Source organism: Mus pahari, chromosome 3 (assembly GCF_900095145.1).
Source record: "Mus pahari chromosome 3, PAHARI_EIJ_v1.1, whole genome shotgun sequence".
NCBI classification, from domain to species: domain Eukaryota; kingdom Metazoa; phylum Chordata; class Mammalia; order Rodentia; family Muridae; genus Mus; species Mus pahari.
In genome coordinates this window covers 38,906,550-38,920,949 of record NC_034592.1, presented here as the reverse complement: position 1 = coordinate 38,920,949, position 14,400 = coordinate 38,906,550, and the positions used below count along the sequence as shown (strand labels likewise).

Sequence of the window (14,400 nt, the reverse complement as noted above, 5' to 3'; positions counted from 1 at the left end):
ATAGCCTCACAAGAGGCCGCAATATCAGGGTCCCTTCAGCAGAATCTTGCTGGCATGAGCATTAGTATCTAGGTTTGGTGGCTGATGATGGGATAGAGTCCCGAATGGGGTAGTCTCTGGATAGTCCATCCTTTCATCTTAGCTCTAAATTTTGTCTCTGTACCTATATCCTTTCCTGAGTATTTTGTTCCTTATTCTAAGGAGGAATGAAGTATCCACACNATGGTCATCCTTCTTGGTTTTCTTCTGTTTTGCATAATGTATCAAAATGACCGTTTTCATTTCAGTACAAATACAAAGTTGGCTACCGTAAGCAGCTGGGCCACCACATTGGAGCCCGCAACATTGAAGATGACCCCAAGATGAAGTGGTCCATGCACGTGGCCAAGATCCAGAGTGACAGGGAGTACAAGAAGGACTTTGAAAAATGGAAGACCAAGTATAGCAGCCCAGTGGACATGCTGGGGGTGGTGCTGGCCAAGAAGTGCCAGACCTTGGTCAGTGATGTGGACTACAGGAACTACCTACACCAGTGGACATGTCTACCTGACCAGAATGACGTCATCCATGCTCGGCAGGCCTATGATCTCCAGAGCGATGTGAGTGTTAAGATCTATGGGAGTCATGCTTATGGTAGTGATTCATAATAACATTTATGTTTAGGATTGGGTAGCGCCCTCAGAGAGCTGGTGTATCTTATTTCTACCCCTCCTATTTTTCAAATGCCCTTTGCTTATGTTTTTAAAGGGGAGCATTTATCCACAAGTTGGCATGTTGTGGAATTCTACCTTCATATGTTAAAGACATATATAAAACTTACCTTCCCAATGTTTCCAGTTCTTATTCTTCATGCTGAGATCAAGTGTTGCAGCATGTTCATTAGCACCTGCTTTTGTATTGGATCTCACTAGACTGCAGAGCATTTGTAATCTTTTAGTGGATGAAGGGAAATGACTGGGTTCCCACTGGGTCTCTGGATGTGATCAAGTGTAAGACCAACACAGATTTTTAGCGATAAGATCTCCTTTTTCCTCTACCCAGAATGTGTACAAGTCAGACCTCCAGTGGATGAGAGGCATTGGCTGGGTCCCCATCGGGTCTCTGGATGTGGTCAAGTGTAAGAGAGCCGCAGAGATCCTGAGCGACAACATCTACCGCCAACCCCCGAACAAGTTCAAGTTCACCAGTGTGACTGATTCTCTGGAGCAGGTGCTGGCCAAGAGCAACGCCCTCAACATGAACAAGGTGAGGACTCAGTCTAGGGAAAAATAAAGCATGGTTGTAGACCATTTAGAATGAATTGCTATGGTCTATGAGTTAGTCTTTTTAACTTTATCCAGTTAAATTCTCATCCAAAGTGCAATGATTTAGTTGAGTTCTTTATATCCTCATATAAGAATTGCAAATACAGGCTGGAGAATTTCTGCTTTGCTGTCTGTTTATGAAATGGGTAGCATTATTAGTAGGATTCCTTTGGTCTGGAAAAGTAGGTCAATAATTAAGATTACCTACTGTTCTTGCTGAGGAGCCAAGTCGGTGCCTAGAACCCTCGCCAGGCAGCAGACAACAGCCTGTAAGAACAGCTTCCCGTATCTAATGTCTCTGACCTCCTGGGCACTCATGCTCATGTCCACATGCCCACACACAGGCCTACATGTGTGTACATGAGTCAAAGTTTAAAAACATATTAAAATCCAGTGTCTATTTGGGGCTCAACAAGTTTTAAGTCTATTAGAGTAGTATATTGAGTAATATGTTGTTCGGTATTAAATCTTCTTTAAACTCATTAAATGGGTTTTAATATAGTGATAGTAAACATGTAGTTATGTAAATATGCTGTGGAAATACTTGATTTAGCAATTTTAATTCAGTTTTGAGTGACCTGGCAATGTGTGTGTGTTTGCATGTCTGTATATTATGTTTATATATTATGTTTACATTATATTTATATATTATGTTATATATTATGTTTATAGTAGATAACCTATAAAAATCAAAGGGATTGAAAAGAATGTAAACAAAATATATTCTTCTGTATTTTGTTTGTACAGTAGGCAAAAAGGCTGGGTTTCAATTTCCTGATGATTTCTTCATTAAAACTCATATTTAAAACATTCGTCTTTTTTTTTTCTGATTCATTTACTGTTTTATCTTTCACAGCGTTTGTACACAGAAGCCTGGGACAAAGACAAGACCCAGATCCACATCATGCCTGATACACCTGAAATCATGTTGGCCAGACAAAATAAAATAAACTACAGTGAGGTAAGACCAACCACCTCTTTGATGCCCATCATCTGGCCACATTGATTTTTGCTGTAGGAACATCGGACTTGTATGCATCACAGTCATGGTGTGGTCCACTGTACTTAGTTTGGGTGTTTATACTCATTATTTTACTTTAGAAAGACAAAAACAAAAACATCAGCCCTTATAGTCAACACATAATAAGGCAAGAATAATGAACTGAGCTCAGAGCCCAAGAAACCATGTAAAGACAGATATGGCAGTGAGGACCTTCATTCCAGAACTAATGAAAGATGGGGGGTGGATACAGGGGGATTCCTGAAATTTCCCTGGCAAGCTAGCCAGGCATGCAGACAAGATCCCATCTCAAAGAGGATAGAAAGTGATGAGTGACCACGTACATATTCAAGTGCACTGTGGCGTGTGTGTACCTGGATGCTCATACACACACGGGGGCGGGAGGAGATGCATTTGTATACACACACACACACACACACACACACACACACACACACACACACACAAAGAACCAAAGAGATCCATCAAATAAAACACATTTTGAAATGTAGTCTGCATGTTTGTTCTCTTTGGTTACCACATCTACAAGATCCCTATCTAGAAGTCTTTCTGTGGTGACAGAATGAGGTAAAATCAATGACAGGGACAGGCTGGCATCAAATAGCTGATTAGTAAATTTTAATTTCTTTCTTATACCCTCAAGTCACCATGAAAATTAAATGTATTTAACTTGTTTGAAAAAACAAAGTTTATTAACAAGATCCAAATGAGTTTTTTATTCATCCTTTTCAAAACTGCCTGAGGGCAATGAAACAAATTTCTGTTGTCATTGAAGCTTCTTAGATACATAAGAATCTAAGAGAAAAATAATTATCTTTGCAGTACTGAATTACTACTGCATAAATAGTACCTTACTTGCTTTCTCTTATCCAAGTGAAGAATTTATCTGATTGATTCAGGCATTTTATATGTATGTATGTATGTATGTATGTATGTATATATGTATGTATATATGTGTGTGTGTGTATATATATATGTATATATATGTATATATGTGTATATATATATATATTAAACATCACAGAACAGACTCAGAACCAGATTCACCATAAATATGTTCCTCAAACATCACAGAACAGACTCAAAACCAGATTCACCATAAATATCCACCTGGCCCCAGCTCAGCCACGTTAGGGTGAGCTTTTCTGCTGGACCTGGCCTCACTGAGCTAAGGCACATGTAGCTGCCTTCTGTCCTAGGTTGCGATGAGGCTCCTGCTTCTATGAGGAGAAATGAAGTCGATTTTCCCTTTAGAATAGAAACAATATATTTAGATAGTTTTTTTAATTCTATAGTTTCCAATTTGATTTACTTTCTTTAAAATGTCAAGCTGTACCCAGCGGGGGTGGCTCACGCCTTTAATCCCAACTCCCTCCCAATTTGGGAGGCAAAAGTCCACCTTGAATCCTAGCACTAAGAAGGCTGAGATCTCCAAGTTTGAGGCCAGCATGGTCCACAGAGTGAGTTCCAAAACAGCCAGAGCCACACAGAGAAGCCTTGTCTCAAAAATAAATAAATAAATAAATAAATAAATAAATAAATAAATAAAATAAAGTGTCAGGATCAATTCTCCAACCACTGTTTTTGAAGAGGGGGTTTCCAAGTGGCCCACTTGAATGACTGAGAGAGCTGCCAGGGTCTTCCCTCCCCCTATTCACTGTGAGTGAGCACACAGCACACACGTATCACCGTTTGCTCCTGTATCCTCATGTATCTGTTCTAGTTCCCATGCACGTGTAACGTCCCCAAACAAGACTTCAAATACAGCCTTGGAGATAATGAAAACTGCTGTCTGCCTTTGAAATGATGGAAAAATTAAGGAAACCTGACTTGGGGTGATGAGACGGATCCAGAACATCTTCCCTGTGCTACCATGAGGACATACTTGGGCATTTATTCCAGAATGGAAAACTTAATGATGGAGTATATGATTTTCCAGTTATAAAAGAAGTATTCTGAGGCTGCAGAGATAACTAAGTAGTTAAGGGTGCTTCCTGCTCTTCTAGGGGGTACCCAGTTCCAGCACCCGCAGACTAGCTTACATCAGTCTATAATGCCCAGGGATCTGATGCCCTCTTCTGCCTTCCTCCAGCACACACACACACACACACACACACACACACACACACACACACACACACAAGTGCAGGAGAGAAGCTGGATGTTCACTGATGCTGATGTCATCGTGTAATTTTCCTACAGGTTTGCAAAAGAGGCAACTGCTGCTCTAACGTATCAAAACAGCCACTAAAATCTTTACCTAAGCATGATTGCACAGCAACCTGAGTTTTTAAAAGTAAAAGGCACACACGTGTCTCTAGCACAGCACTGTATATCTGAGCATATTGAAACAATAATCTGAAGACAGACCGTTTAAATCGTCGTCATTTAGTGTAAATTATTATTCAGTAATTTTTTTTTTTTTTTTGGCTTTTCGAGACAGGGTTTCTCTGTGTAGCCCTGGCTATCCTGGAACTCACTTTGTAGAACAGGCTGGCCTCGAACTCAGAAATCCACCTGCCTCTGCCTCCCAAGTGCTGGGATTAAAGGCGTGCGCCACCACGCCCGGCCCTATTCAGTAATTCTTAACATGAACTGTTGAGTGCATTGTCTACATGGGATTTAGAACTGCTTTAAGATAAACATATGTTAACTTGTGGCTAGGGGAAAAATATGTTGTTTTTACTGTGAAAACAGGAATATTTCCTAAAATAAATTTAAATCAGATTCACTTTTATTCAATGCACAGTTAGTGAGAAACATATCTCATTATGAATTCTAGTAACATTACTTTTTTTACAATTAAAATTTGTTTATTAAAATAAGTATTTTACCAAGCATGGTGCACATACCTAATTCAACTTACCTCAGCACTGAGGAACAGGAGGTTGGAGGACTGTAAGTTCCAGACCAGCCTGGGCTACATAGTAAGACACTGTCATGAAATAAGAGTATTGGTTTTGATTTACTGATGACCAGTATTAGAAGTGATTATAAAGTCTATATTATTTCAAAAAGGATACAAAATTGGTCAAAATTTTCATGAATTAAGAAAAATTTTAAGTCTTTTGTCATAGAAACAACAGTGATGGCATTTCTTCTGTTTTAAAGAAATAGAATTTTTTTTGACTCAGAAGTCTTCGGTATCTGCTGTCCCTGTTTCTGCTACAAGCTTCCAGCAGTTGAGCCAATGGCTAATGAACAATTAAATATTAACAGAGAAACATTATTCGCCTATTCTTATTGCAGCATGGTTTTGATTATGAACACATACTTACAGTATTTTGCTATATATTATACAGTGATTATACATTGAACAGTTATACAATGGTGCTGGCAGCCAAGTAAAATTGTTCCTATTTCAAATCCAGAGATATATCATATTTCTTGGCTGTTTTACGAAAGGAGTGAGTGCTGACTGCCTTAAACACCACTAAGAACTGCTGACTTTGTGTTGAAAATCTGTAAGGATTTATGCAAGGAGTTGTGATGTGACAATTTACTGAATGTGAAATTTCCATTTAATTTAACAGCTTGGAAGAAAATCATTTTTGTTTTGTTTTGGTTAACACTACATAGTTCTCTATCCAAGGGCTGCCTTCTTTTGACACCCCTCCCCACCCCAAAATGTGCTTTTCATGACACCCCCTCCTCAAACTGTGGTTTTCAAGTGAATGTGACTTCTACATCTAAATGTATCTTCTTTCTTTCCCCAGAGCCTGTACCGCCAGGCCATGGAAGAAGCCAAGAAGGAAGGCTATGATTTGAGAAGTGACGCCATTCCCATTGTGGCTGCTAAGGCTTCCCGGGACATTGCTAGTGATGTAAGAGCTGACTCTGTAACCAGTCAGGCCAGCCGCTGGCTCAGGGAATCACAGCCCTGTAATACTGTAGGACTTCTCCTTTGAAGTCCTTACCAACGCCCCCCCCACACACACACACACATACGCAGTCGAGATGGAACTGTGGGTAACTCACTCGTGATCCCAGGCTCATGGTCTACTTGCACTGGGTGCCTTTGATCTTGCTTTTTCATCTCTGTTTAATAGAATAGATGCCTCACAGTCAGATAGAGCGGTGTTAGGCTGCCTTGGAATCCCAGGATACACTCAAGGCAATAAAGCCAGAAATGAAATAGGCTTATCTGAGTTTGCCCACACAGGAAGGAGTGGAGAGGAAAACCAAAGGCTAAAGGTCCCTTTGTACTGAGGGTTAAAAAAAACAACAACATTATTTCTGCACTCTAAAAGTGAAGATAACAGATTCCTAGACATGTTTAAAGTTACCCAAAAGGTAGGCTTTTTTAAAAAGCCTTTAGTTATGGTCCAGAAAGGTGAAACTGACCGCAGCAACTGTGGTGTGTGATTCAGATATCCTCAGCATGTCCCCACTGTCAGGCAAAATGTCTCTGTCACTTTCTCCTTTTATGAAACCAAAACTAAACACATACTGAATAACAGAAATTGTCCATTTCAAAAACTATGTCTCCTGGGTTCCATTATGCTCCTGCAGGCTCTCTGTAGCTTGAGTATCATATGTGCTAAATTTCTCTACCTTTCCTAGGAAGAGAAACCTGGGAGCCCTATAGGCTCGTGCACAGGGGTCCCCTCAAGTAGGCTGGCAAGTAGGACCTCTCAGGCACTGGATTGGCTTGTGGCTATGGCTAGGCAGCTTATTTTGGGGTTCACTTTTTCTCAGTTATTGCCAGCATATGATTCTCTGAACTTGCAGAAGAACAGTAGGGTTCTTCTTGCCCCAAGACTTGGTATCACAGCATCTTGCTAGAAGGAACTCCTTGTCCTGTGATCACACAGAGGGTATCCCCTCGGGAGCTTCAGGCAGGGGTCCTCTCCATCCCCCACTTCTTCCTTATGCTGTGGGATGTGTCTTTTTTCAGTACAAATACAAAGAAGCCTATCGGAAGCAGTTGGGTCACCACATTGGCGCCAGAGCGATACATGACGATCCCAAGATGATGTGGTCCCTCCACATTGCCAAAGTGCAGAGCGACCGTGAGTATAAGAAAGAATTCGAGAAATACAAGACAAGATACAGCAGCCCCGTGGACATGCTTGGTATTGTTTTGGCCAAGAAATGTCAAACCTTGGTCAGTGATGTGGACTACAAACACCTACTGCACGAATGGACCTGCCTGCCGGACCAGAATGATGTCATTCAGGCCCGGAAAGCATATGACCTCCAGAGTGATGTGAGTATCCCTGACACAGGACAAGAGCCTATCAGAGACAAATCTGTGGGATCCTGATGAGTGTCCAGGGCCTGGAACCTATATGTCCCTAGACGTATTCGAGGAGTATCTGAAAGGAGTTTCTCATTGGAAACCCCTCCAGAAGTTATGTGTGAAACAGGAAGGAAGTACTATCAACACTATACAGAAGTGTGCCCCCTAGTGATTCGGGCTTCTTTTGTCTGCATCAGCTAAAACTTAGCCCTCAAAATAACATAGCTGACCCAGCCATGGTGGCTTACACCTGTAATCCCGGATCCTTGGAAGTGGAGGAAGGAAGGTCAGGAGTTCAAGGGCAGCCTTAGCTACACAGGAAGTTTTTAAGTCTAGCCTGAGCTATGAGACTCTGTCCAGGAGGGGAGGAGGGAAGAAGGGAAGGGGGGAGGGAGGGAAGAAGAGAGAGAGAGAGAGAGAGAGAGAGAGAGAGAGAGAGAGAGAGAGAGAGAGAGAGAGGTGTCACTGGTGAGTTTTTGCCCAGCAAAATAGAAGTGCATTGTTTTATATTACTTGAATGACTGTTTATACTTAAATTTATAGAAAAATATGAAAACATTCTTGCTTTTTCAAGAATCTTATATTAATAGTTATCTTATACTCATAGTTAGCTTGCCCTGTCAGGAATAACTAGATAAATCCCTGATGTCATTGCACCTAGCATGTTTCCTTTATTCACTTGACAGTTTGTGATTTTTAGAGGTGGAAATTAAGGCAAGGGCTTTTACAGTCACCATACTTTGCACCATTCGTCTGTTCACATGACTTGATTTGAAATAATTAGAACACATTTTCCAGGGCTGGTCCTCTGTGAAAGATCTTATAAAATTTTTAAGGACAGGGCATTGTCCTTTCTATTAGAAAAAAAAAAAGTTCAAGAAAAAACTCTTCAGAGAGCTCCACAGACTATCAGTCAGGGACTGGGTATCTGACAGAAGACAGCTTTGTCTGCCAGCAGGGATTATACTTCCTTTTTCATTAATTAATTTTATAGGTTTTTGTATATGTATATATTATACATTGAGCATATTGCTACCTATACTCGCCTACCTTCTGAATTTCTGTGTCTCGAGTATGGTACGTCTTTGGGCATGAATCAGTAGGATAGTTAATGTAACTTTCTTACCTGTTGCTCTTCAGAATCTGTACAAGGCAGACCTCGAATGGATGAAAGGCATTGGCTGGGTTCCCATTGGTTCCTTGGAAGTTGTCAAAGCCAAGAGGGCCACAGAGATACTGAGTGACAATATCTACCGCCAGCGTCCTGACACACTGAAATTCACCAGTATAACTGACTCTCTGGAGCAGGTGCTGGCAAAGAATAACGCAATCACCATGAACAAGGTGAGTCTTGGAATTCCCCGTGAAGCATCAAGAGTGACCGCAGGGCAAGTCAAAGACTGGCATGCTGTTATGCCTCGAAGATTATTGTAAGACTAATATCTCTCTCTCTCTCTCTCTCTCTCTCTCTCTCTCTCTCTCTCTCTCTCTCTCTCTCTCTCTCTCTCTCTCTCTCNCNCACACACACACACACACACACACACACACACACCTCACCTGCATATGCACGATATAAACTAGAGTCTGTATATAAAAACAAGTGGTTTAAAAACAACTCCTTTTGAGTTTAGAATACCTTTCTTAATATAAATGCTTTTCTACTGAAATATATGTATTACTTGTGACACTTCGAAATATTTAACTCTTGTTTAAAATACTATGAAAAAGAAGAGTAAAGTTAAGAGAGGAAAGTTTTAGGGAAGGCCAGAAGAAGTTGGAGGGGAGAATTTGATCAATATACATTGTGTGTTGTCTTAGCGTTATTATTGCTATGATGAAACACCATGATCAAAGCAACTTGGGAGAGAAAAAGGTTTATTTAACTTATACTTCCATATCATTGTCCATCGTTGAAGTAAGTCAGCACAGGAACTCAAACAGGGCAGAAACCTGGAGGCAGGAGCTGATGCAGAGGCCATGAAGGAATGCTGCTTACTGACTTACTCGCCATCGTTTGTTCAGCCTACTTTCCTATAGAACCCACAATGTGCTGGGGCCCTCCTCCATCAATCACTAATTAAGAAAATACCCTATAGGCTTGCTTGAAGCCTGATCAACAAATTATCAATTGATGTTACTTTCTCTCAAATGACTCCAGCCTGTGTCAAGTTGACATAAATCTAGCCAGCACATACACTTTCATTTTTAAAGAATTAATTTGAAATATTACTTAAAATACAAACATACTATATATAAAACCTAGCATGATAGTCCTTGCTTGTAATCCCAGTACTTGGGAGGTAGAGGCAAGGAGGAAAAAGAGCTAAACTGAGCTGTAGGAAACAACGAATCCTATGAGGCAATAATTCCTTCTCTGACAGATTATACTTGGCAGAACTGCTGAATTCTTTAATAGCTAAAGTATTTATTTATACATTTTAGTAAGGAATGTAAGAATGTAGCTTAAGTAAATTTAGTTCTACTTTGTATCAAAGAGATCCCAATTTCTATGGACACCGAAATAATTTTTCTCCGTTTTTGTAATAGCGCCTGTACACAGAAGCCTGGGACAATGACAAGAAAACAATCCATGTCATGCCAGACACGCCAGAAATCATGCTGGCCAAACTCAACAGGATAAACTACAGTGACGTGAGTGTCCAGAGAGGGAAAACGAGGGGCCATGCAGCTTCCCTTAGTTAAATGCTTTGATTACTTTCTTACCTACCCTAGAACTGACATTGTTGGCAGATGTAACAGTTCGCCCTTGACTTAATCTTGAGGCATGTGGTGGGTCCACGAAGAAGACCAGCCCTTGGTTATCAGTCAGGAAGTGGGGTGTTTATGGGGAAGTAATCTACCAGAGCCAGTCCTCTCAAACCTTCCCTTGGGCGAGCCATGGGCACAAGGTCCCTGTAGTCCACTGCCACAAGTGTGGTCCTGCATCTGTAGATTTATCTCTGGCTTAAAGATATTCAAAAACACTATACCTGTTCTGAAAGTGTTTCCAGGTTGTTGTTTTTTTATTGTTAACATTCCCTGAATCATATGTAACCATTTACATAGATTTATGTTGTATTATGTTTCATAAGTAACCTAGAGATGATTTAATATGTGTAGGATGGTCAGGTAAGGTAAGCCATGTCTGTAAATCCTAGCACTCAGGAAAGCTGAGGCAGAAGGATCATGTGTTTGAGCATACTCTGGGCTACATAACGAGGTCTGGGACATCCTGAGCTTTTTCAAGACTTGAAAATGGAGAGCATACTTAGAGATGTGCTTAGGCTACCATGTATATAAGGGACTTGAATGCCAAAGAACGTCGTGTGGGAAGAGAGCTTTTAGAACAAAGCCTTCTCAGGCACTGAGGTATAACTGTAGTTATAACTATAACTGTATGCTCTTTCTCTGATTTTCATTTGGTGTTACTGCAGGTGTTCCTCTGGTCATCTTTATCTGGACCAATAGTTTCATAATGGCAATGATTCCAAATCAATCATGTTCCACTATAGTAGCCCACATGCACTGGGTTTTTCCCAAAAAAAACAAAAACAAAAACACAAATATGTTCCATTTTTAAGACACTTTCCTTATTCTTTTGCCTCTCATATTAAGGTGGGTTTTTTTTTAATATTCCAAGGCACTAGTAAGTGCTGGGATTTTCTATGTGCTCCTTTGGGAAAAATAAAATATCTGCAACCAAATGTTGATGTACCTCCAAGTATTTTTTTTTTTAGACTTCCCAGTCAGGAAAGCCTGCCATTTCAGACACATGCCTGTGAATCTGTAGGCTGTGAAACATGCTACGAGAGCACTTAGGGGATTCAATTCAGTCATTGAAATGAGGACAGAAAAAAAAAAAAAAAAAAGAAAAAAAAAGAAAACGAACAGAAATCAGCTTCATTTCTTCTGAAGGGAGTGGTGACTAAGGACTCTTTCCACAGAAACTCTACAAAGTGTCTCTGGAGGAGGCCAAAAGGCAAGGCTATGACCTGCGCGTGGATGCCATCCCTATCCGGTCCGCCAAGGCATCGAGAGAGATAGCAAGTGATGTAAGTTGATTGTTTTTAAAGAAACGTTTTCTTTCTTTAAAGCCGTTATTGGCTGGAAGCTTGCAGAGTGTTGATTCTTGCTGCAACCTGCTTACACATCCGAGTTTCATCTCCCTTTGGTGGCTCCCCTCCAACTCAAAGTTAAAGACTGGAAGGGGTTGGGATCGGGGAGGAACTGACCCATGCCCATTATGCCTGTTAGTGCGGTAAAGACATAACTGGTTTGTTTCATCTCGTTTTCTGGTACCGGGGATAGAACCCAGGGTCTTGCTCATACTAGGGGATGACTCTGCCACCAAGCTGTGTCCCGGTCCTTTTATTTTTGAACCTCAGAAATTGAGCAGTGGTTAATCCAGATGTTACCTGACATTACAGGTAAATGTACCAATGTGGGTGTGGTCTTTCTCCTGTGGCATCCACCTATTTACCACAGCAGGAAAGAAGTCTCAGTGGAGGACATGGTGGAGGGTGGGCATGGTTTAGAGCCTGCATCCTGTGTAACTCTCGGTGAACTTCTCTTGTAAGAAGCCCCTAATGATGATTGACAGACTGTGAAGCAAGTGGGCCTTCTTCTCGGCATTCATTCACCTCTTCTCTCCTTTTCTTTGCATAATCAAATGCCTTCAGAGAGTGTCTGTGCTCTGTGCATCCTTGAAATACAAACTGTTTCCCTGAGCCAACCCCAAACCCTAAACTGATTCTCCCTTCAGTCATCACCCACCGTGTTATCAGCTGCTGGGCTTGGCTACCCTCTCTCTGGCTCTCATGGGAAAGTGGGCCATGACACATTACTTTTGACTTTTAAAAGTAGATAGATTCTAAACCCCAAGGCATGACTCTCTCTCCTGTCAAAATTGAGTAATGTTGACAGACTAATAAGGAGAATAATTTTTTAATTTAATTTTATTTGTAATTCATTTTTTACACTCCATATTCCATTCCCCGCCCCTCCCCTTCCCTCCCACCCCCCAACTGTTCCACATCCCACACCTCCTCCCCACCACACCCTGTCTCCACATGGATGCTTCCACCCTCCACCCCATCTGACCTCTAAAGTCCCTGGGACCTCCAGTCTCTTGAGGGTTAGGTGCATCATCTCTGAATGAACACAGACCTGGAAGTCCTCTACTGTATGTGTGTTGGGGGCCTCATATCAGCTGGTGTATGCTGTCTGCTTAGTGGTCCAATGTTTGAGAGATCTCAGGGGTCCAGATTAATTGAGACTGCTGGTCCTCCTATAGGATTGCCTTTCTCCTCAAATTCTTTCATCCTTCCCTAATTCAACAACAGGGGTCAGCTGCTTCTGTCCATTGGTTGGGTGATAATAATTGCATCCAACTCTTTCAGCTGCTTGTTGGGTCTTTCGGAGGGCAGTCAAGATAGATCCCATTTTGTGAGCACTCCATAGCCTCAGTAATAGTGTCAGGCCTTGGGACCAGAGAATAATTTCTTGACACATAAACTTTACCTAAATGTAATGCATATACTTGGCCAAGGAATTCATTCCATGGTCTAACAACAAGATAGTCTAAACTTATCATAAAGTCAATGGTTTATAAGAAAAACTATATCTTTACTTGTTCAGGAATTCAGTATACACTGGTTAGTGTAGTTTAGAGAAAGGAGGAAGACAAAATACAAGAAGTCCTGCAGTCCAGGCTCCGCCCTGCTACGATCTTGAACCATGGCCATCAGGATCCTGTTGTATAACAGGGTGGGTGATGCTCATCTCTGTGCTCCTCGATAATAGCAGGGGAACACACAGAAGTAGTGTGTTCTTTTTGTCAGATTGACAAACCTCTTCTTTCCTCAGTACAAGTACAAAGAAGGCTACCGCAAACAGCTGGGCCACCACATCGGAGCCCGCAACATCAAGGATGACCCCAAGATGATGTGGTCCATACACGTGGCCAAGATCCAGAGTGACAGGGAGTACAAGAAGGACTTTGAGAAGTGGAAGACCAAGTATAGCAGCCCAGTGGACATGCTAGGGGTGGTGCTGGCCAAGAAGTGCCAGATCCTTGTAAGCGACATAGACTACAAGCATCCTCTCCACGAGTGGACATGCCTGCCTGACCAGAATGATGTCATTCAGGCACGGAAGGCCTATGATCTCCAGAGCGATGTGAGTAGATCTAATGTTCTTCAGCCATATGTTCTAATAGTTTGGTGGGGGATACTAAATTATCAGTGTTATATAGAATCTGTGGGAAGTCTAATAAAACCCATGAACCATTCTCAAAGCAATGTTTTAAAAACCATAAAATAAGCATTAGGCTCAAAGGAAACTAATCATATTGAGAATTATTATAAAAATATTAAACCAAATCTGAGGTATGGTAATATGTATAGTTACTCGTTAACATATTAAATAATTACAGCCATATGTATAATAACAAGTTCTGGGTATAATAACTAATTCTAAAGACAGGTGAAGAGCATAAATATTTTAATGATTTATTTATTTATTTTTGCATATTGGGGTTTTACCTGTATATATGTCTGAGTAAGGGTGTTGAATCCCCTGGAACTGGAGTTACAGACAGTTGAGAGCTGCCATGTGGGTGCTGGGAATTGAACCCCAGACAGGCCTCTGGAAGAGCAACTAGTGCTCATATTTGCTGAACCACTTCTCCAGAGCATAAATATTTTAAGAAATATGCAACATGCAACATCTACAATAATACAATATTGTCTGTAACATCTGTTGCTTATTCAGGCACATGTACTATTGATGCTACTGTAATCTGTTGTGCACACTCTTACTTAGGTGAATGCTAT

The 14,400-nt window shown here is 41.1% G+C and overlaps 1 protein-coding gene across 1 annotated transcript in view; it reads left to right on the top strand.

Moving 5' to 3' along the window:
- Window positions 1–14,400, top strand: part of Neb (nebulin) — a 196,883-nt gene that overhangs the window by 90,184 nt on the left and 92,299 nt on the right. The window contains 9 exon segments of the mRNA XM_029536160.1: window positions 288–599; window positions 1,042–1,245; window positions 2,161–2,265; window positions 6,042–6,149; window positions 7,223–7,534; window positions 8,708–8,911; window positions 10,115–10,219; window positions 11,512–11,619; window positions 13,433–13,744. Coding sequence (XP_029392020.1) covers window positions 288–599; window positions 1,042–1,245; window positions 2,161–2,265; window positions 6,042–6,149; window positions 7,223–7,534; window positions 8,708–8,911; window positions 10,115–10,219; window positions 11,512–11,619; window positions 13,433–13,744 — 1,770 coding nt within the window.